This window comes from Hyperolius riggenbachi, chromosome 5 (assembly GCF_040937935.1).
Source record: "Hyperolius riggenbachi isolate aHypRig1 chromosome 5, aHypRig1.pri, whole genome shotgun sequence".
Classification (NCBI taxonomy): Eukaryota; Metazoa; Chordata; class Amphibia; order Anura; family Hyperoliidae; genus Hyperolius; species Hyperolius riggenbachi.
In genome coordinates, this window is record NC_090650.1 from 262,772,371 (window position 1) to 262,797,122 (window position 24,752).

At 45.3% G+C, this 24,752-nt stretch overlaps 1 protein-coding gene across 2 annotated transcripts in view; it reads right to left on the minus strand.

Annotated features, from left to right (window-relative positions):
* The window catches only part of LOC137518696 (biogenesis of lysosome-related organelles complex 1 subunit 5-like), a 102,504-nt gene that overhangs the window by 63,640 nt on the left and 14,112 nt on the right, over positions 1–24,752 (minus strand). For both annotated transcript variants that reach the window (XM_068236870.1, XM_068236871.1), the window contains exon 3: positions 3,371–3,500. In XM_068236870.1, coding sequence (XP_068092971.1) covers positions 3,371–3,500 — 130 coding nt within the window. The remainder of the gene's footprint in view (positions 1–3,370; positions 3,501–24,752) is intronic.

Here is a 24,752-nt window from a genome sequence, read left to right on the forward strand (position 1 = left end):
TGTCAAACGCCACCCCCCACTCCCCCCCCCCCCCCTCCAGCTGGTATTTTTTAATCCAAAAAGTGGTAACACTACCTTATGCTTGGCTTTAGGTTTTGGTTCATTTTAGGTTCCAGAACTATGCATGTGAACGATTAGGTAAAATAAACTTCAATATTATTGCTGGCACACAGATTAAGCTTTGGTAAAAGAGCAGGCTAAACAAAAATATAGTAAGTTAAGTTGTAACTAAAAGATTTAGCAATTATTGCCTAAAAGTAAATTAATAAATGGCAGAAAAAAAACTAAACGTACTACATGATTTTCAAAATTAGCTGTGGAAAAATCTACTATCATACAAGTTGGAGGACTATAATTTCCCATTGCACAAGAGCTTGTTATAACAGGAAAAGCAAGTACATGACCCGCTGTTATACACACCTAATCCAGTCTGGCTGTAGTACAGGCTGCAAATACTTCACACACTGACCCTCAGAATAGAGACATCAGCAAAAGTCAAACATGTGCAGAGGATGGGAACACATGACAATGGATTCACAGTATTCCAAATAGTGACCTGCTGCCATCTGCTGACTCCTTTCATAACTATGCTCTGGTCATTCCCATGTTATTCTATATTTAATAAAGACCTAAATGCTAACATAAATAGGCTGAATATACATTAATAAAACCAGTTCCTAAGTGCATAGAGAATTCAATATTTATCTACATATAAACTGCATAATGCCACGCTTTGTAAGCTGTCATATAAGATACAGGCATAGCAATATGGCTTGTTCCAGGGGTGCGCAGTGACTTTGAATTTGCTTGTCTACTCCCTGATCCGCAGCTGCTAAAGAGAACTTGAGGCCTAAGAAGGCTTCCCATGCCATTGCTCGCGACCCACCTTAACATAGGGGTCACACTCCTCTTTTGGCATGAGCATGGCCGCTCTGCACCCACACAAGCACAGCCGTGCCTGCACAGTAGCACGGAGATGCTCTTACACGAGCGCAGGTGCAGCTGTACTCACACAGGCGCAGTACGGCCATGTTTAAAGAGGAGCAACTCCGAATAGACCAATTACCCTTGTCTGTAATCTTTGGAGGGTCCGCGAGCAGCAACAGGGCACTGGAGGACGTCATGGGAATCCTCTACAGGATCCAGAGTCTTCCCTCTTCTTAGGCAAGTATGTTGTAGAATGTTATACCAGAGCTTTGGCTCGACTACACTTTAGGTCCTGTTCACATTTTTTAACACAAACATTTACTTTTTCTGCGCTCATGTTTTGGGATTCTCATTCTAATGAATAAGAATTGTAATGCAATTGCCAGGAAAATGCTGCACACAGCACGTTTGAGATTGGCGATATTTGTGCTGCACTCGCTGCAGAGAGAGTAATCCCCAAGGATTACTTGTGCAGTAGCGCTTTGCTGATCGCCGACGATCAGCAAAACACGAATCGACAGGCAAAAAGCACTAGAATGTGCATGGGGCCTTAAACATTACTGCCATGTAGGGGCTCCTATGCAGAGTATGATGACCACATATCCACAGGCGTCCCAAATAGCAGGAACCTAATTCAACATCCTGCTCATCACTCCTCTGTCATAACAAGTGCCCACTGCCTCTGCTTAAGGTGCATTTCCTCTGACATGATCATGTGATCTCCTGAATGACCACTTACAACTGGTGATGGCTGGTGAAGAAGACCCAGCAGGCTGAGAAATGAAATGAAAAATGCCTAAAGGTGGCCATACACTGGTCGATTTGCCATCAGATCGACCAACAGATAGATTCCTCTCTGATCGAATCTTATCAGAGAGGGATCGTATGGCTGCCTTTACTGCAAACAGATTGTGAATCGATTTCAGAATGAAATCCATTCACCATCTGTGAAGCTGCCGCATGCATTAGATGTGCGGTGAACCTGAATTCACAAAAACAGAAAACACAGTGTGTGTGTGTGTGTGTGTGTGTGTGTGTGTGTGTGTGTGTGTGTGTGTGTGTGTGTGTGTGTGTGTGTGTGTGTGTGTGTGTGTGTGTGTGTGTGTGTGTGTGTGTGTGTGTGTGTGTGTGTGTGTGTGTGTGTGTGTGTGTGTGTGTGTGTGTGTGTGTGTGTGTGTGTGTGTGTGTGTGTGTGTGTGTGTGTGTGTGTGTGTGTGTGTCTCCAAAATATCGGTAGGCATTATGTGTGGGATTGCTCTGAAAAGAAAGACAATTTTGTAATTGTATCAACCCTTTTTGCAGATTGTTAATTTTTGTGAGCTCAGTTCATAAACTTAAAAAACACATGAAGTTAGAGGTATATGGAGGCTGACATTTATTTCCTTCAAACAATGCCAATTGCCTGGCTCTCCTGCTGATCCTCTGCCTCTAAAATGTTTACCCAGAAACCCTGAACAAGCATGAAGATCAGATGTTTCTGGCTGATACTTGACTGGATTAGCCTACACCAACAAAAGAGATCAGCAGGACTGCCAGGCAACTGGTATTGTTTTAAAGGAAATACATATGGCAGCCTCTATATTCATATCACTTCAGGTATGCTTTAAGCCTGCTACAAACATCCAATTTTGACAATTGGACAATTTTGCCAGTTGTAGTATGAGAGCTTACCTACAGAAAAGGTGGTAAAATTGGTAAGTGATGGCCAATCAAAATTGCATGCAAGCATGCACTCTTAAGGTATCCATACATTTAGCGACTTGACGGCTGATCAACCATCTGATACGATAATTATCAAAACGGATGAAAATCGGTGCCGCCAAGTGCACGCCCGATCAACGATGTGACCAATTTCGGGCCGAGCATGTCGATTGGACATACTGCAAGATGTAAGGCCATCATGGTAGGTCGGGTGCGTGGTGGTCACGGCAAGCGATATTAGGACAAATGACAGACACGACAAACCCCCCTCATCGCTGTCCGCCCTATAGTTCAATGTGTCCCTGGTCCAGTATAGATTACCTGTCTGCTGCTGGCTCCAGGAGCTTTTGACCCTACATCTGCACTGAACGGTAGGGGGAGCAGCGTTGGGCCAGCAAGGCCGCAGATGCAAGGTCAAAAGGCCGATTCTGGATTGATTTCAACTTGAAATTGATCGGGAATCGGCCTTAGGTGTATGGGCAGGCAACAGATCTCTCTCCGATCAAGGAGAGATCTGTGCCCAGTGCACTACACATTACCTGTTGTCTGATGTACGGGCACCTTTAGACTAGATACAGCACCATTTGTCACTTTTGATTTAGAAATGCATGTTACTTTAGCAGCCAATATCTCTAGGTCTTCTGATTATTTTGGATCATAGTTTTTTTTTTACAGATAACCTTTATGCATTTTCTCATAATCTGCTCAATTTTAACTGTATTCAGACATGCATTTGACTTACAGGTTTTTAGCATTTGTCCAAGCTGGTCTTGCAGTGAATCTGTACACTTTGGAAGAATATGGTCACTGGCTTCAGATATGCTGTTTTTCACATTTTCAAGAACTCTTAGTTCCCTATATGCACGTTTTTCCTACAGAAAAATTTTAATAGTTGTACAAGTTAAATACAGTATATCATTTACTCCTTAATCAACCAACATATCAAACTGCAGCTAATATCAACAAACATCATTCAGCTACAATTAAAGAGGAAACTTGATAAACATTGTTATTGCTCACATATTTTGGTAATTTAAATGAAACTAGAGGTGAAAATAAACGGATCAGATAAACAAATGTATCTATCCTCTTCCTAAAGACCTTTTTTAGATATCCCCCACAGATTTATTTTATCTACCCAATCTACTTTTTTTTCAGTTTCATTGTCTCTGCTCATGGACACATTCACTGAATAAATCCAGAACTAAAATCTATGAACTATTGACAGCGTTTATCTCTTTCCTGCTCTCAGAAGCCATTTTCCGCCAGGATTGTTTTATGGCTATAATTCCCCATCAGTGAGGGTTACGCTATAGTCCGACCCAGTCGTGACGGGACAGAAACTGTCACTTACATTCCTGATTAACTCTTCCAGTCAGAGAAGGAGAGCGAAAAGAAACAGCATAGTTCTTTGTGTGTTTGGCACTGTGCATACACATGTCTATAATGTCATACGTCACCTCGTGTATCCTTTAAGGAGTACCGTATATACTCGTGTATAAGTCAACCCGCTTAAGTTGGGAATTTTTAATAACTCAAATATAAAAGTCTATCCAGCAAAGTTTATGGTTGCACTTGAGGACCAGAACGAGTTAATGGCTGCACTTAATAAAATATTGTAGCTATTTACCTCTCCTAGTACCCAAGTGCAACCAATAACTCCTCCTGGCCCCCATATGCAGCCATTAACCCTATCCTCTTTTGAACCCCCTCCCACCCACCACTACCTAAAGGGTAGTGGTGGGTGGTACTGCCCCCCCCCCCCACCCAGTTGCCAGCTTGCCTAATCCCTCTCCCAACACCTAAAGTGGTTCTGCATCTCTTTGCCACCCCCCTCCCCCCGTGTAAACCCCCCACCCCGCAACACTGAAGCTGTTAGCTTCCTAGGCACCTTTCACCCACCACAACATAAATAGCATGTGTCTCTATCTTTGTTTCCCCCTTCCCGCCCTAATACAATGTAGTGTGCCCGAACACGGATATCCTGTCACTCACCACTCTAGCGCTGCATCCTCTGCTCACGCTGGACTGCATGGCGTACCTTCCATTCCCGATGTCATATGGCATCGAGGTACACCATGCAGACCATCCTGAGAAGAGGATTCGAAGGGCTGCATTGCTAGAGTGGTGAGGGACAGGACTTCCATGCTTGGGTGCACTACACTGTATTACGCAAGAGGAAGCAGCGCTAGAGTGGTGAGGGATGGGAATGGTGTTTGGGCGCACTACATTGTATTACCGGGGGAGGGGGAAATGGAGACAGAGGCTGCTGGGAGGGGGAGAAAGGGAGGCGGCCCCCCCAATACGGGCTGTAAGTGGAGAGATTTAGGATTGACTCGTGTTTAAGGCGAACCACCACACACACACACACACTTTTAACCTGTGAGTCAGTTCTAAATTTCTCAATTTATAGCCAAGTACATACAGTAATTCTAATCTGGCATAATATACAATAAATATCTCCAAACTCCTTACTGTCTGTCTATACAGTTACCCTGACAGCCTTTGTCCCAAAGTAATGTCATATGTGTAAAACTCACAATTCCCACCAGATCGCCATATAACTTGTGCTAGGGGAAGACACTACATGCATATCTTACATCTGTTGTTCAGTCAGAAGGCTGTACTGTGATAAAAACAGCAGTTTCCGGCTTTGGATTAGGGCACCTGGCACATCCAGGAAGGTTCTTGCTATGTTTGCTTTGTAAACAGTTTTAACTGGTGCTGATCTTAGATCAAAGGACGATCTACAAAGCAGGAAAGCTGGATTTCCACAACTTCCTGCTGGCACAGTCTGATCTTGCTCCAGGGAAAAGTGAAGGCAAGTTTTATTAACCATACCCCCCCCCCCTCTTCCCCCAAGCAGGAGTCTTTTCCAAGTAGCTGCGTGAGAAACCTATTGTGACAGAGGGAACATTTCTGTCTGTAGTGCTGCTTTGAAGCAATGCCAAGTCGGCAAAAAAAGTTGCTTATCTAAAAGGAGGGTAGCCTCTGGATCCTCCAGATGCTTCCCACACCCTCCCATGTTGCCCAAGAGATCGAGGCTCAAACCCTGATTGGCCACATGCCTTCTACATTTCTACAAGGCTTTAATTGTGTTACTGCTGAAATCTGATAAAGACCACATGGTAAAAGTTGGCAGAACTTAAAGGGAACCTTAACTGAACGGGGGGTAAAGAGTTTCACTTACCTGGGGCTATTACCAGCCCCCTGCAGCAGTCCTGTGCCTTCGGAGCCGCTCTGGAATCCTCCGGTCCCCTGCTGTCACTTAGTTTCGTTTTTGACGACTCACCAGTCGGCCGGCCGCCATGCGTATTATTGGACGCATTCCCTACAGCAATTAGCGCTGTTATGGACCGCAACGCGCACAAAAATACGCGTTGCCGCATTCCGCACGCGTAGATGTGCGGCAACGCGTATTTTTGTACGCGTTGCGATCCACAACAGCGCTAATTGCAGTAGGTAATGCGTCAAATAATACGCATGCCGGTCGGCCGACTGGTGAGTTGTCAAAAACGAAACTAAGTGACAGCGGGGGACCGGAGGATTCCAGAGCGCCTCCGAGGGCACAGGACTGCTGCAGGGGGCTGGTAATAGCCCCAGGTAATTGAAACTCTTTACCGCCCGTTCAGTTAAGGTTCCCTTTAATATTCAATTACAATTCAAGCTTTTTTTTTTTTTTTTTTTTTTAAACAGCTAACTAAATGGTACTTTGTGGTCAGAGAGCATAGCATAGGAGATGCATGTAGCCTTATCTGAGAATTGCAAGCTGTAATAAAGATGCATATACATGTACAATGATGGTTACCTGGAGGGGTCAAGACTTGATCCCTTGGGTGACAGTTCAGGGACCAACTACTGTACAGAGGTTTTTCTAGGCTACAGTGATGCCTTCTGTTGAAGAAGGGACAACGGTGGCACAGGACACGACAAAGTGGCTTTCAGTGGGAGGAGTAACAAAGTGCTTGCTGAAGATTTGGCACTTTCAGTCTGGCATTTGGGCAGCTTACACAGGCTAGATTATTGGCAGAGATGGCCAAATATAGTCTAGCACATGGGGTGTCATTTAAATACAAAGTGGGCTGAAATTTAACACTGGGCCCAAGTCTAACCTCAATGTTTAGTGGCCACATACCTCCCTTATATATTTCCTTGGTGTCGAATTTCCCTTCTCCCACCCCTATACAGTTCCATTGTGTCTAGTGGTCCTCCTCTCTCTCCCCTATACCGTTCCCTGGTGTCTAGTGGCCCTCCTCCCTTCCCTATACCGTTCCCTGGTGTCGGGTGGTCCTCCCTCACTCTCCTATACTGTTCCCTGGTGTCTAGTGGCCCTCCACTATACCGTTCCCTAGTGTCTAGTGGCACTTTTCCCTCCCCTATACCAGTCTCTTGTGTCTAGTGGCCCTCCCCCACACTCCTATACCGTTCCCTGATGTCTAGTGGCCTCTAGTGCTTTCCCCCTCCCTCCCCCATATGGCTTCCCTGGTGATCTAGGGCTTTGCCTCTAATATAGCTTCCCTGGTGGTCTAGAGTGGGTCAAACATGATAATGCAAAGTGGGAAAACATCATATGGGCCAGATGATGGTCCATGGGCTGACATGTATGATCTAGTATGTATAAGGCTTAATAAGCTGCTGGGTTACAGCTAGGCCATACTAAAGCTGTAGTCTCATTTCTATGGCTGGAGATGTTGCAGAGCACTTTTTTCATTTGTGCACTCATCAGTTTAGGTGATTCTTCCAGTAAGCCTGTTGGCATTGTGAAAGTCTATTCTCAATAATTTTCTTATACATTTTATGTACAGGTTTGCAGATATAAGCAACCTTCATACAAATGCCCAATAGCCATTATTTTCCTCTAACCATAGCAATACTTCTGTCCTAGCTACTACAATATATCAGCTAAAAGAAACACATGGGCCATGTGCCTGTGTGGATAAAGGTAAATCATCAGAACAGGTTCATAAAGTGCTATTCATCAGAAGACTGATCTCACTTTCCAGTGCAGCATACAGCAGAAGATGAGTTCTACAGGCCTGGAAAATGCTTCAAAAGAATCCCCACTACAAAGAATATGAGCATTTTAATAAACCCTTAGTGGAATGAAACAGACACAGCTGAATACTGGAAGATATTAGCTCACAACAGCACCTCACACGAGCGGCTCAAAGGACATCTGCTTGGAACATGTGTTTGTCGTGTCTGCTATGCATGACCCGCCTTTCTGAGGTGAACGACATTAAAAGCCACATAGAGACACAGTCATGCTAACCAGATAATAACAGGACCATAAAACCGTCAGCAGTACACTAAATCTGATTGTCTACTTCCACCTAGTGATGAAACAGGGGTAATACAGTGTCTCTTTTTAACAAATTGAAGGATCAACTGCAGCAGACACCTGATGCATGACGCATGAAGTAAACAGAGCATATCAGCTAAAATAAAAGCTGTAAAAAGTTTTGTGTTGCTCAAAATCACTATTTCATGACTTCTGCAAAGGTCTGACTCAGTTTGAGAGTGTTCTAATGTCTCTCCATGATCCGTACCATTCACCACACAAAAAAAACAAAACACTTGTCTGTCTACAAAAGTTCCATTCCTAATTTAAAGCAGAACTGAAGATAAAAAAACAAAAACAAAAGAGTTTCACTTACCTGGGGCCCCTGCCAGCCCCTTGCAGCCGTCCTGTCCCACGCCGGTCCTCAACGATCCTCCGTTACCCCGCTGCCAGATAGTTTTGGTTTCGCCAACAGGCCACTGCGTCTGCGCAGCTCTGGCCATGCGCATCTTTGCTCGCGTTCCCATCCGCAATATCGTCCTGCCCATCGACTTACAAGTCGACTGAACCGAAACTAGCTGGCGGCAGAAGAACAGAGAATCATGGGGGACCGGCGCGGGACAGGATGGCTGCAAGGGGCTGCCAGAAGCCCCAGATAAGTGAAACCGGTTTTTTTTTTCTTTTTTCATTTCCGCTTTAATTACACAAGATCGCTGAAGATTCACACCTAAAGTGACATGAGAAACTTACATGCAATATTAGCCCTAATAAGAAAATGTCTCAAGTCCCTTTTTGTTTTCCAGTAGAGCAAGCTTTAAAAAGCTAGAGTTATCTATGCAAAGGAGCTTTTCACAACTTGATGAATTTAGTCAGATTCCTGAAAAGTAAATAGAAGCCATAAGAGTTAAATCTAAGCGAGAAAACACTTCAGAAATACTTCAAAGGTCTTAGTGCTGAAAAATTCAAAGGGTTGTTACGTCTTTGTTTTCCAGCTCAGCTAAGCAGATTTGACACCATTGCTGTTTAGAATTCAGATCTTAAAATGAAGTCCTTAAAAGGAAACCAGAGACAAACTTTTCGGCATAAAACATATCCCCTGATAGATTTTACAAAATAAATATAACTAGTACAGTGGTTCCCAACCTTTTTGAAGTCGTGACACATCACGCCAAACGCTCAGATCACTGTGACACATCACATATGTAGGTAGTATAGCTGCCCCAGTGAAGGTGGTATAGCTGCCCCAGTGAAGGTGGTATAATGAAGGTAACATAGCTGCCCCAGTGAAGGTAACATAGCTGCCCCAGTGAAGGTAACATAGCTGCCCCAGTGAAGGTGGTATAATGAAGGTGGTATAGCTGCCCCAGTGAAGGTGGTATAGCTGCCCCAGTGAAGGTGGTATAGCTGCCCCAGTGAAGGTGGTATAGCTGCCCCAGTGAAGGTGGTATAGCTGCCCCAGTGAAGGTAACATAGCTGCCCCAGTGAAGGTAACATAGCTGCCCCAGTGAAGGTAACATAGCTGCCCCAGTGAAGGTAACATAGCTGCCCCAGTGAAGGTAACATAGCTGCCCCAGTGAAGGTAACATAGCTGCCCCAGTGAAGGTAACATAGCTGCCCCAGTGAAGGTAACATAGCTGCCCCAGTGAAGGTAACATAGCTGCCCCAGTGAAGGTAACATAGCTGCCCCAGTGAAGGTAACATAGCTGCCCCAGTGAAGGTAACATAGCTGCCCCAGTGAAGGTAACATAGCTGCCCCAGTGTAGGCCTGTAGGAAGCAGGGGGGAGGGTAGCTGTTCTCTGCTCGAATCTGCTAGCTATCTGCTGCTCTCCCAGCCGCAGCACAGCTGCAGCAGTGTGTCTGCCACAGATATGCTGGCTGTAACAGGGAGAGAGACACTCGTGAAGGATGCCGCCTTTTTGCAGGAGCAGGCACATTTATGCTCCTACCTCAGTTCCTTATGGTAAATCCGGTCCTCTCCTCCCTCTCCGCTCCAAGTGTTTCTCTGGCTCCCTCCTCGCTCTGGCCTCCGCCCTCGCTCTGAGTAGTTACTGCAGTGCTACAAAAAATGGGCAGCTATGTCCGCAACTGCGGACGTCGGCGGCTATTTTCTTGTAGCACTTCTCTAATACATGGAGCGGCGGACAGAGCCGACAAGCGAGGAGGAGGCAGAGCGGGGGAACGCGGCAACACATTCCCAGTGCTGCCGCGACACATGAATGTGTCGCGGCACACCGGTTGGGAACCACTGACCTAGTATTTTCGCCGCTCTGGTGTGCTGTTTTTTGTTTTTTTTACACACAAACACTATGCAAAGCACAGTTCATCAGAAAAGCATATTATTTAGTGGGCTGTGTGCAAAATGAAATCACCATTACTAAAAACCTCTTATGACTAACAAATAGATGGAAAAAAAACAAAAAAATAACATTTTTCAACAGGCATAGCTCCTTCCTCAGCACTAGCAGCTCCTCCCATCTCATCACAGCGCTCTGTAATGCTTTGAGTATACAGAACAGGCAAGCAGAGCTAGAAGGGGGCAGGCTTGGGCTTGAAAAGACATCAGAGAAGACAGACTCGGCTATAATGATTCCTAAACAAAACCAGACTGAATGCTCAGTCTGGGATTTTATCAGGGCTGATAACAAGCAGGCTGAGCAGTAAAGGATGAAACAGAGAGAAGGGTAGGTATTTTCTCTAATGTTGCGCAAAAGGTGGATCAGCGCAACACCAGGCCGCCTCCGAATGGCCTCCATCAGAGATGCGCTGAGCCCCCCCAAGAACTACAAACGCACCTTGAACCCAAACAGAAGCTCTGCATATACACCAAAAGCATGGCTGTTAAGTGGGAGCAGCTGACCAAAAACGAATTAAATTAGTACATAGCAAGGAAATGAACAGCGCTACTTAAAAACAGGCAAGTGCCTACCTGCAAAAGAGTGCAAGCCCCACTTGTGGGATCTAATACACACCGAGCATACACATGACCTGTCTACCACTGGAGGATTATTGGTTAAATTGGTAAATTTAGGTTAGGTCACTTGCCCGGAGGTCTGCCTCACCGTGGCGCAAGTGTTTAGTACAATATACTTTGCATGCAAACCATATTGGAAGCTAAAGTTCCTCCTAGTTTAATAAATGTTAGCACTTGTCTTGGATGCAGGGCATGCATTTTTCAGTCTGGCAGAGGCGGTGTATGCCTGTGCGATTAACTATTCAATTGCAGCATGTGTTTAGGGATGCGCAGCCTTTCCCCCCACCTTTCCTTAATTTTCTCTAATGTACACACTGATATATATGGTGTCACGGACGGTTGCGGGGCCGCAGGCGCGTCCTGTAACCGCCCGTGAAGAAAAGCGATCGCACTCGATTCTCTGCATCGATTGCGCTTCAAATCGATACAATCTGGGTTGAGTGTGTAGGGGCAGCTGAAGTCTTTTTTTTCCCAGCAGAGAGATAGCACCAGCCCAACTGCTGGATGGCTCTTTTGATATGCTAATGAGCCTGGGCCCAGAGAGTCCCTGGTTTCAAGCTGTGCTGATGGCCCATCCATCAGGTATAGACCATGACAGAAGCAATCTAGTTGGGAGAAAAGCCAGACCCTCTGGCTCCCTCCCAGCAGGGGAGCTGACACCTAGCTAGCTGCCCCAAACTTCAAAGAGCCTTTGCCTGGGAATGACCTGCTATAAATCCCAGGGGTATCTCATATTCCATAAACTGCTATATGTATCATATTTTCTGTGTTGCCAGGCTGGCAGACCCTCCAAACTAACAGAGCATGCTTGGCCCTATCTGGCACTGGTTCTGAAGAAATTTCAGACCATTCCGAGGGAAAGACTGCCAGTTAGGCAGTTTGAAAGTGCCCTGCTGATACCACAAGGGTCCCACCCCTCATGTTTGGTATCAGGCTGCTGGGTACATCGAGGCAGACCTGAAAATATTAGTAAATCTGCCCTGACCTGTACGGTTCTGTGAGATAGAGCCCATATATGGTTAAGGTATGATTTCTGGTTCCCAGGACAAGGGGAGGACTCCTCTCATGTTCTAAGGGGGTGTGTGGGCCCGCCCTCACTCCCTCCTACTGAATCAGGGGCATAAGAATGGCAGAGGACCCAAACTCAGTGTCCTCCACCCTGAAACATCTTGAACTCATCTGTGCCAGCTTGAGGATATGCTGGCATCCACCTGGTCTGAACTCTGAACTTTGATTGAAATCAAGAACTTTACAAGTTTTCCCACTAAAGGACATCTTTCCAGGAACTAAGTATTTTTCTCCCTTCTTTTATTTTTTATACTGGCTATTACTGTTTTAATAATTGTTGATTTTAATAATTGTCTGTATATATTAATTATTTATATTGCTGTGAATAAAAGACTTCCTCCAAGTCATTCACTGTTCCGCTACCCTGCTTATCAGCACACACAGAACTGATCCCGGGTCTCTGAAGATACGCTACTGTTTGTTTGTTGTTGGCTAGACAGAATACTGTGTGTTTAACCGTTTTATTCGCAGGACTAGTCAGTCAGTAAATCGGGTCCACTGGCCCATACCAGTGGTGGTGGCAGATACCGTGGAATCGTGTGTACGTTGTAATTACCCGCGTCTCACAGGCTCCCTTCTGGGTTGTCTGCGGCTAATTCTTAACGGTTCCTGCGCATTGACTGCGACCAGAGTTTGCACGATCTGTGCGCTGGCACCGTTTAGAAGGCTAAGTGCGGTCAGTCACTAGGGCTCCTGTGACATATGGTAAAATACATGAGGGTGCTTAGTCTCTGGTTCACTTTAAACTGAAGATAAAAATATAAGACTCGGTTCTATGTTCTATTTAAAGAGGAACTGTAAAAATAATGTAAACTGAAAATAATGTAATGAATAAAATTGCTCTTTTACAATAATACTTTATAAATTAGGCAGTGTTTGCCCATTGTAAAATCTTTCCTCTCTAGATTTACATACTGAAATGTATCGCTGGTGGTGACATCTTTACTGCTCTCAGATGCATCTTTGCAGATGTTTACTGAGTTTCAAAGCCAGTAAAAATAATAAATTGGTCTCCCAAAATGCTCTGGGAGGAGAATTCTGCATATATAAATAGCCTAGGCTGGAAATCACTGGGAAGGCGGGGGTACATACCAATATACAGCAATATATAGATTTGCAGGACCAGAGTTCTGGAAAGGCCACAAAGGCCTGGGCTTTGGGCAGCTGCTTCCTAAGGGGTGCCTTAGCATGGCAAAGGGGTTGCTGAATTTACAAATAAGACTGCAAATGGGGAGCAATATATGGAAGAGGAGAAATGAACAGGAAGTTGTTTATGAAAGAGCAGGACTGCTATATAATGTTACACACAGAAAAAGAGATTGCATAAGGAATCGGAGGGAAATTTTACACATGAATAAGGACCAACAAAAAAAAATTGGCCTAGGAGCAGTAGAAGTATAAATCCGGTCTTGTAGATATAGCGAGTGTTTCTGATGGTGTATTCTGAATAACTTCATACATTCTACTATATGTCACTAAAACGCAATTAATCATCTCATACATTTTTTTTTTATTTTTTTTTTACTTTAAAGGAAACCACACACGGCTATAACTAAAGATTTGATAGTTACCTGGGGCTTGCTATAGCCCCCATAAGCACATCAGAGTCCCTCGCCGTCCTCCCAAGGTTTGCCGTACAGCCGCAATCAGCCCCGGTAACTGGCTCAGTCACGTAAGTCGGGGTCTTCTGCGCATGCCCGGGAGGACCACGCATGCGCAATAGACCCCAACTGATGCAACTGAGCCAGTTACCAGGGCTGATTGTGGCTGAAGAGGACGGCGAGGGACTCACATGTGCTTATGGGGCTGGAGGAAGCCCCGGGTAAGTATCAAATCTTTAGTTATAGCCATGTCTGGTACACTTTGAGATTGTTTTAAGCTACCGACAGAAATCTCTTGCTCACCTTCCTCTCCTCCCCACTCTATACATCAAAACAATAAGTTCAATTGACAAAATACAGTGGTAACTCCTAGAAATGTCACTCAAAATTAACACAGTTTCTTTAGGGGAAAAATGATTGAGGACTGCTACACACACACACACCTTTAAAAACCTCAGGTGATACGGAATAAAGGCCTTGATTCACTAATGGTAGCGCTGCGTAACAGCGAGAGTTATCAGGTGTTACGATCGCTATAAAAAGTAAGTGTGCCTTAATTACTGTCATTGCACGCTACGAACCCTATTGGCATCATAGCGTGCGTAATTAGGGACCGGGCAGTCAGTGCACGCTATGCTGCTGAATTGCAGCATAGCGAACGCTATCAACATAATGTGCCTCCGATCCTCCCGGCATCACCCCAATAAGGCTGTCTGCCACATGACATCACTTGACAGCCTATTGGGCCAATCAGAGTGCGGGGATCCAGTCCTTTAACCACTTAACAACTGCTCCACGCCGATTGACGTGAGCAGCGCGGCAGCCCCAGGACCACTCCACGCCAATTGGTGTGAATGGATAAGGGCGGAGATTGCAGGTGATCGTGTGCGCCGATGTGCGTGCCTCCCCGCTTGAATGATGGCATCAGCCTTCCAGCGGTGATCGCTGATAGGAGACTGTTAGACGGTGAAACTGCCGTCTATTTACTTGGTACAGCGCTTTGATCTAAGGCAGAGCTGTACTGGGGACAGCCGTGTGACACGGCTGTCTCCCTGGGAGACATAGGAGTGATTTGCTGACATAGGCTGATGCCTATGACAGCTGATCACTGATTGGCTGGCGGGGGGGGGGGGGAGAGGGAGGGCTTCATATAAAAACAAAAAATGGTCAAATGTATTTAAAAAAAAGAAATATTTATAAAAAGAACAAAAGAAAAAAATGAAACATTGGGGGAGTAATCACAGCCCACCAACAGAAATCTCTCTTTGCAGGCAGAAAAGGGAGGGGGAATCACTTGTGTGCCGAGCTGTGCGGCCTTGCAACAAGGCTTTAAAGCTGCAGTAGCCCATTTAGTAAACAATGGCCTGGTCACTAGGGAGGTTTAACCTCCTTGCCGGTTATCCCGAGCTCAGCTCGGGGTAACCTGCGCAGGAGGATATCTCAGGCCCCGCTGGGCCGATTTGCATAATTTTTTTTTGTTACAAGCAGCTAGCACTTTGCTAGCTGCTTGTAACTTTCGATCAAAATATATAATTACTGTTGCGCTCCTCACACCTGTGCCTTCAACCTTGCAAACAAACTATATCCTTGACCTGCAAAAAAAGCTTCACATAGGGTGATACCGTTCTGTAACAATAAAATTCTTCACTTAGCATGCACGTTAGCCCAAGTGACAATTCACATCCGTGTCAGGTGCTCTGATTCAGTGCTCATTCCGTGACAGTCCCCGACTAATACATGCCAAAACGCTCACCAGATGTAGCCCACCTCGAATTGCAGGTGGAGAAATCACTTTTGGCCCACTGCCAGTAAATTCCATAACACCAAATCGACATAAGTCTTCATTTATTCCAATGTAAAACAGCTTCATAAAACGACATAAAAACATAACATAGCGTAATCCTGTTATACAGACACTCCGGGCGCATCTATGATTGCACTTACGCGTCCCGGTGTTAAAATCGCATGTAGTATTATCCTTTGCCAATGCCCATTCGCCTGAAGTGTGGGTAGGAAGTCCGCGGAGAAACCGCTCCTGATCCTCCCTCTAGCCGCAGGGTGTATGCCGCTTGTGCGCACTGCTCAATCCCGACCGGCCGGTCAGCTTACTTCCGCGTGTATACACGCGGAAGTAAGCTGACCGGCCGGTCGGGATTGAGCAGTGCGCACAAGCGGCATACACCCTGCGGCTAGAGGGAGGATCAGGAGCGGTTTCTCCGCGGACTTCCTACCCACACTTCAGGCGAATGGGCATTGGCAAAGGATAATACTACATGCGATTTTAACACCGGGACGCGTAAGTGCAATCATAGATGCGCCCGGAGTGTCTGTATAACAGGATTACGCTATGTTATGTTTTTATGTCGTTTTATGAAGCTGTTTTACATTGGAATAAATGAAGACTTATGTCGATTTGGTGTTATGGAATTTACTGGCAGTGGGCCAAAAGTGATTTCTCCACCTGCAATTCGAGGTGGGCTACATCTGGTGAGCGTTTTGGCATGTATTAGTCGGGGACTGTCACGGAATGAGCACTGAATCAGAGCACCTGACACGGATGTGAATTGTCACTTGGGCTAACGTGCATGCTAAGTGAAGAATTTTATTGTTACAGAACGGTATCACCCTATGTGAAGCTTTTTTTGCAGGTCAAGGATATAGTTTGTTTGCAAGGTTGAAGGCACAGGTGTGAGGAGCGCAACAGTAATTATATATTTTGAACTTTCCTGGACTGGACTATCTGGAGCGATCTCACATACTGGTGCAGGCAGTTATATGTGTCAAGTTTAACTGTGGCGCGGTGTTTTTTATTTGATTGTAACTTTCGATCGCCGCCGCTCGCCGCAATCCGCCGCGCCGAGTCGCTCCCCCCCGCCCCAGAGCCCTGCGCTGCCTGGCCAATCAGTGCCAGGCAGCGTTGAGGGGCGGATCGGGATTCCCTATGACGTCCCGACGTCCATGACGTCGGTGACGTCATCCCGCCCCGTCGCCATGGCGACCGGGGAAGCCCTGCAGGAAATCCCGTTCTCAATGGGATTCCCTGCATACTCTGATCGCCGAAGGCGATCGGAGTGGGTGGGGGGATGCCGCCGCTTAGCGGCTATCATGTAGCGAGCCCTTGGCTCGCTACATGATTTAAAAAAAAAAAATTAAAAAAATGTGCCGCGCTGCCTCCTTGCCGGATTTTTTAGACCGGCAAGGAGGTTAAGGGCCCGTTTCCACTAGAGCGAATCTGCATGCGTTTCGCATAGACAATACAAGTGGATGGGACTGTTTCCAATTGTCAGGATTTCTGAGCGGTTTTCTGTGCCGAAAAAAATCTGCACGGCAGAGCCATCAGAATTTGCATACCGCTATGTGATTCGCATACAATGTATTTAATAGCAAATTTGCATGCGGTTTTGGTATGCAAATTTTCATGCGAATTCGCATACGATTTCGGATAGAAAAGCACACAGGCACTGCCATGGTTAAATTCACACACTTGGTCATTATGCGAAATCGTATGCAAAGTCGCATTAAAATATGCATACAACCGCGAAATTTGCATCCGCATGCAAATTTTTTTCTGCAGCGATTCCCACCGCACAAGTGGAAACGGGGCCCCAAGACCACGGTTCTCAAGAGGTTAATGTGACTGGACCCGATAGTGATAATGCCAGAAGGATTGGAGCCGCGTTATGTTGATAGCATTTGCTATGCTGCAATTCAGCAACATAGCGTAAGCTGGCTGCCCGCTCCCACATTACGCACGCTATGACACCAATAGGGCTTGTAGCGTGCAATGACAGTAATTAAGGCACTCTTACTTTTATAGCGCTCGTAACAGCTGATAACTGTCACTGCTGCGCAGCGCTAACATTAGTGAATCGAGCCCAAACTGAGGTGATTACACAAGTGAGCTTTTGTAGAAGAGTCTACAGACTCACACCTATGAGACTTTCTTCATAAAAAGGATGGGAAAATGAATCAAGGTCAGACAGGAAGAGTGGGCACATTCATAACTTTATAAATGTACCATAGTTTCAAAACGCAATGAAAACTATCTTTAAAAATGATTATGGACTACTAAATTATAGGATAGCTACATGGAAAGCAGAGCTATTCAATTTCTGTGACTGGAAATGCAACTTCGCACTCACGATTAGGTAATCGTTTAAGGAGACCGCACTGCCTAGGACTATAAATTTCAAGTACAGACATTGTTGTTAAAGTGGGATGACACACTGTCTGATTTTTCCTTATTAACAGCAATATATTGGATTACCACGAATGTTCTTTGTCTTCCTCTCATTTTGTGTTTGTCAAATTTAAGGCAATACATTCTCCTCTATGGTTCTTCCTACATAACATGAGAATACAAAACACATTATCTTTGTTCAATACCATTTCCAAAAAGCTGGGATGTGGTTTGCAGAGTAAGATAAAAAAAGAAAAAAAAAAAAAATGAATGTAAGAATGTCACTGAAGCCCTAGTACAGGAACTAAAGCACCCATTTATCAACCATTATTACAGCAGCCACGATTACCAGCCCCCACTATGCCAGCAGTAGCAGCCATTTAGGATTAGCAGCCCGTGTGCCAGCAGCCAATTAGCAGCAACCATTGAGCCAGTATTAGTAGCAGTCGCTGAGGAGCTAGAATGGTTGAAGGGAGCAAGCAAGAAAGTCTATAGGGAACAGTTATCCACTCAACTTCAGCTTGAAGCATTTTAACTGGCTGAATAGTGTGGGCATATTATTACTACAACGTGTCTGAAACCTAGCAGTTCGAGAGGGCGCTGTCCACCCAACCACATTAGCAGAATTTCCCTATGGACCTTTTTGCTGGCTCACCCTTATCATACTAGTGCTGCCACTAAATAGCAACTGTCACTACTCCAGCTGCAGCTATGGATCAGCAGCAGCCATCGCTTTGCCAGCAGCAGGCACCGTTTATCAGACACCATTGTGGCAGCTGCCACTGTGTCAGAAAAAGTGACAGCCACTGATTAGAAACTGCCACTATGCCAACAGCAGTAAAAGCCACTGTTTAGCAGCTGCAACTGTTACAACAGGAGTAAGGCTTGGTTCACACGGACATCTGAACCGGCCGCCCACAGAAGCGAGCAGAAAAGATTTTGTCGGTGCTTCCTTGTGTGTAGCATTTTTCATCCCTGTAGGGCAGGGATAGGAAACCTATGGCTCGGGAGCCAGATGTGGCTCTTTTGATGGCTACATCTAGCTCACAGAGAAATCAGTAGGGGTTGATTCACTAAGCTACACTGCTCAAGCAGCGCAGCTTAGTGTGGCAGCGCAAGAAGAATTTTCAAAGTAGGCACACTACTGCTGTAGCATGCACTACTAACTTACTCGTGCTCTCCAAAACTAACAGCCACTCTAATTGTCCTACTCTGGACCCTGTCAGGTCCAGTTTGATAGGGAAAAATTAGAACCAGCACCACAGAATAATTACATTATAGGTTACTAGGTGTGCTGAGGGCTAAAGCATACTACAATATAGTCAAAAGAGAAAAAAGACTGCCCTATAAGCACCACACTAGACAAAATGTATGAATAAAGTAGTAGAAATCACCTTTATTTATAACCATCAAAATTAAAAACCATTAAAGAGAACCTGTAACAAAAAAAAAAGTTCCCCTGGGGGGTACTCACCTCGGGAGGGGGAGCCTCAGGGTCCCAATGAGGCTTCCCCCTCCCCTGTAGCTGCAGGCAATCCAGCGATGGCTCGCTCGAAGTGTCCAGGAATCATCCCTTGACAAGCACTATTAAAATTTACTTTTCCTGGCTCCAGCGGGGGCGCTGTTGCAGCTCTCCGCACGGATATAAGCAAAAATAGCCGATCTCTGTCGGGTCCACTCGACTGCGCAGGTGCAGCCATTCAATCCGGTGAGCCTGTTTTCCACCTGGTCATTGTGTGTGACAGCACTGGGATAGTGGGCACACACTGCTAACAGGTGTGGTGGTGGTTGCAAACTGGTTGAAGCAGGATCACGCTATGTCCCACTTTTTCTGTGTCTTGTTGAGTTATATCTAGGGAAGACTGCTGACTACAAGGGGAGACAACTGAAGATTCTTGCTACCGTATTGTGCCCGATATGCTGATCTGTCATTTAATCAGCCATCACTGTTGGTGAGCGTACTTGCATATATTTTTTCGACTGTGGAAGAGATTACCCAGATTGGATTGAACTTTACATATGGACTTTATGATCTCCTTTCTGGGATGCATTATATTGGTTATATTGTGTTTATGTAGTATCTATGCAATCCTAGGTGTTAGCGCACTGCACGCTACATACATTTTCTACTAGGGTATTGATACCCCCCATGGTGCATAGCGATCCACCTGATAGCAGAGTAGGTGTCAGTTACAGATGAGCCCAACGGCCACACTCACACGGAGTATGGACCCCCAAACAACTGGGTCTGGGGTCCACAAGATGACGGTAATTATGAGTACAATACCAATCAAATTATAGGAATAATAATATAGTGGACAAGTGGGGTACACTCAATGCCAAAGGGGTATATAAGTATACATAAGAAACAATTAATAGTCACAGTATCAAAAATCCTGAATAATATGGCACAATGGTGCGCAAAAAAGTATTGGATGCAACAATGGAAAACAATTTGAAAAAAATATACCAAAAATATATATAATTAATATGCTCAATACAAAATGACCAAGGGTAATATGATAAATATATATACACGTCTAAGGTGCATCAACACAGTGAAAAAGTGAAGTGCAATAAGTGCAAAACATTAATGAGAATAATCGCAACCTTGAATGAAAAAGTGTGCAAGGAAGGAGCACAGAAATGACAGGCAAGAATGTAGAACGTACAGGCAACGCTGGACTTGCTGAGTAAGGGCTCGTTTCCACTAGTGCGGGTGGGCGGGATCGCAGGCGAATGCCATGAGCCGTGCCATGCACGGCTATGGGAATCGCAGCCTCCGCCGTGAATTCTGTAGGGGGTTCCGGCCGAATCGCTACTGCAAGTGATTCGGCCGGTGGCGCCGTTATCCCCTATGGCAGAGTTTCCCTGCGCGATTTGCCTGCGGGGAAATTCTGCGGATTCGCGGCCGTTTCCGCGACAGTGGAAACGGGCTCTAAATGGCAGGAGAGGAAATCAAACACCCCAGAACCGGACCTTAGGCCTCTTGCACACTGCAAGCGATTCCGATTCAGATTCCGCATTTTAATCGGTTTTTACATCCGATTCAGATTCCGATTTGCAGTGTGCAGGGAGCAAACTGCAAATCGGAATCGGATGTAAAAACTGATTAAAAAGCGGAATCGGAATCGCTTGCAGTGTGCAAGAGGCCTTAGTGCACCTCGCGGGAGGCCGCCCACTTCTGAGGAGGCCTCCACAGAAGTGGGTGGCGTCACGCGAGTGACGAAGACGTCGGATGCGCGCAGCGGCAGTGAACTGAAAGCTACACCCTGGCAGCCAGATAGTCATCAAAACAGGGCGTAGATTTCAATTAGCACGGTCTGTAAGTAGTTAAATAAAACGTTTTATACATACCTGGGGCCTCCTCCCGCCCCATACGCATGGATCGCTCCCACACTGCCATCCTCAGTCTTCCTGCAGCTCCGATACGGTGGCGCGGGAGCGATCCATGCGTAGGGGGCCGGAGGAAGCCCCAGGTATGTATAAAACATTTTGTTTAATCCAGCTCAGAGTCCCTTTAAAGCGGGAGGATGATGAATTTTCAAAAAACTATTTTATTTTTTTTTTGCAATAACTTCAACCAAACGTACTCTACCTGTAAAACTTTCTCCTCTGTCCACAGCCTGGCGTCATGGTAAATTATTTTCTGGTCTTTATTTTAATCCACAGTATGACCTACTTCTGCCTTTATTCTGTTTTTTTTTTTTTTTTTGGTATTCTGCACTTTCCAGTAAAAATGGCAGAAGAATCACCAGCACAGAAAAATTGCTTTAAAAAAATGCAAAAGAAAAATTCAGTTGTGGAAAGATCTACGGTACTTACTCCTAATCAGCATCGTTCACTAAGGTTCTGCAGGTTCAAACAGGCACATACTTTTATAAATTTAAAAGAGGCGTTTCAGCTCACTTTATCAGATCATATTAGGTAATATGGTGGTATATTGGATAGCAATCTCATTTTATAGTACATGGTTCAAAATTTTGACTAGTGCATTATCTGCATGGAGTTTGTATGAGTTTTCTCAAGGCACTCTGATTTTATTTTACTTTACATCCCATAAACATAACAATAATTGGCCTTAGACAAAAACGTACAGCCGCTAGAATATTAAAAAGGTACCCATACACTAGGTTGATTTCCTGCCCATATACAACAGATTCGATCATCGATTGAATCTGCTGTGAAATCGTTAACACAAATGTTGACCGATTTCCATCCGAAATCAATCGATTCAGTCGATCTGCCCAGGCAGAAATTTTTGCTCGATCGCCTGCAGGTCGGGAGCATGGCGTTCGATTCGGTGACGACCGACACAGGAATAATCTCACCAGTCCTGCTGGCTCAAGTTCCCAGGTCCGTGGGGTCCATATCTCCTCTTCACTTTCTATACTGTCCTGTGAGAAGGGGAAGTTCAAAAAGTACAGCGCCCTCTACTGTTTGAACTTAGGCTGGTCACAGGACCAGACGTGAAGATCAGATAGAGAAGAAGTTCAGCCAGAGAAAGTGACAGCACTGACCCGGGGGACTCGCGCCGGCAGACATTTAATATCATTGCTGCTGGCCAGGGGAGACCAAATGGGGACGGCGAGTATGCGGTGGCTCCACAGGTTGAGAATCAATTTCATGCTGATATCGATTCAAAATCTGTGTGCAGTGTATGGGCAGCCAATAGATCCCTCTCTGATCAGATTCTATCAGAGAGGGATCTATCTGTTGGTCGATCTGATGGCAATCGACCAGTGTATGGCAGCCTTTAATATGCTAGGCATTAAGACTGAACTCCTCTAATGCAGGGAATACACAGTGCGTCCCCACGGATCGATTCCCGCTCGTCTCCGCAGGCATTTCCTAATCTTCCATGCGTCTTCCTCTTTTGCTCTCCCCGCCGGTATCAAGCGCGGAATTGATCCGGCGGGGTATCGGACAGGTCGGAAATTATCAATCGAGCCATCAGCGGCTCGATTGATAATTTCAAACGAACCGTGTATTCCCAGCATGAGGAGCTGTTAGTCATATAAAACTATATATTCTGTAAAGTGCTGTGGAAGATGCCAAGTCTACAGAAATAGTTTCTGTAGAACTTGAAAGTATGGCTAACTAGTTGCTAGAAAGTTACCTACAGTAGCAAGAGAAAAAAAAAAAAAATATATATATGTGAACCCTTTGGAATATGGATTTCTGCACAAATTGGTTGTAAAATGTGATCTGATCTTCATAACAAGTCACAACAGACAACCCACAGTCTGCTTTAACTAATAATACCACACAAATAAATGTTTCCATGTTTTTATTGACCACACCATTCACAGTGCAGGTGGAAAAAGTGTGTGAACCCTTGGATTTAATAACTGGTTGAACCTCCTTTGGCAGCAATCATTTCAACCAAACGTTTCCTGTAGTTGCAGATCAAACGTGCACAACGGTCAGGAGTAATTCTTGACCTTTACAGAACGGTTTTAGTTCAGCAATATTCTTGGGATATCTGGTGTAAATCGCTTTCTTGAGGTCCTGCCACAGCATGTCAATCAGGTTAAAGGAATCATCAGCCAAAATATATTAAAAAAAAAAAAAAGTTTACTCACCTGGGGCTTTCTCTAGCCCCTTGCAGCCGACTGTCCCACGCCGACAGCTCCACTCATGTCCCGGGCTCCCTGCACGGGGCAAAGGCCGACTAAACCTGCGCAGTGCGGTGCGGACCACGCGGCCATGATTGACAGCGGTGGTTTGCGCAGTCACAGTAAGGCCAACCCCGCGGTCGGCCTCTGCACCGTGCGGGGAGCCCTAGACAACGGCGGAGAGGTCGGCGTGGGACAGTCGGCTGCAAGGGGCTGGAGAAAGCCCCAGGTGAGTAAACCTCATTTTTTTAAATTTTGGCTGACAACTCCTTTAAGGTCAGGACTGACAGGGCCACTCCAGAAGGCGATTTTTCTTTTGTTTAAGCCATTCTGTTGTTGATTTACTTCTATGCTTTGGGTCGTTGTCCTGTTGCAACATCCATCTTCTGCTGAGCTTCAGCTGGTGGACAGATGGCCTTATGTTCTCTTGCAACATGTCTAGATAAACTTTGGAATTCATTTTTCCTTTGATGATAGCAATCCGTCCAGGCCCTGATGCAGCAAAGCAGCCCCAAACCATGATGCCCCCCATCACCATACTTCACAGTTGGGACAAGATTTTGATGTTGGTGTGCTGTGCCTCTTTTTCTACACACATAGTGTTGCGTGTTTCTTCCAAACAACTGAACTTTGGTTTCATCTGTCCACAGAACATTTTGCAAGTACTGCTGAGGAACATCCAGGTGCTCTTTTGCAAATTTTTAATGTGCAGCAATGTTTTTTGGACAGCAGTGGCTTCCATTGTGGTATCCTCCCATGAACTCCCTTCTTGTTTAGGGATTTACATATCACTAACAGGGATGTTAGCATATGCCAGAGACTTTTGTAAGTCTTTAGCTGACACTGTAGGATTCTTCTTCACCTTATTGAGCATTCTGCGCTGTGCTCTTGCAGACATCTTTACAGGACAGCCACTCTTAGGGAGGGTAGCAGCAGTGCTGAACTTTCTCCATTTATGGACAATCTGTCTTATCGTGGACTGATAAATTGCGAGGCTTTTGGAGATACTTTATAACCCTTTCCAGCTTTATGCATGTCAACAATTCTTAATGATAGGTCTTCTGAGAGCTCTTTTGTGCGAGGCCTCATTCACACCAGGCAATCCTTGGAAAAAGCAAACCCAAAACTGGTGTTTTTTTATAGGGCAAGGCAGATGTAACCAACACCTCCAATCTCATCTAAGTGATTGAACTCCAGCTGACTGACACCTCACTCCAATTAGCTCTTGGAAATGTAATTAGTCTAGGGGTTCACATACTTTTTCCACCTGCACTGTAAATGTTTACATGGCGTGTTCAATAAAAACATGGAAACATTTAATTGTGTGGCAATTGTCTATTGTGACACATGAAGATCAGATCACATTTTATGACCAATTTGTGCAAAAACCCATATAATTCCAAA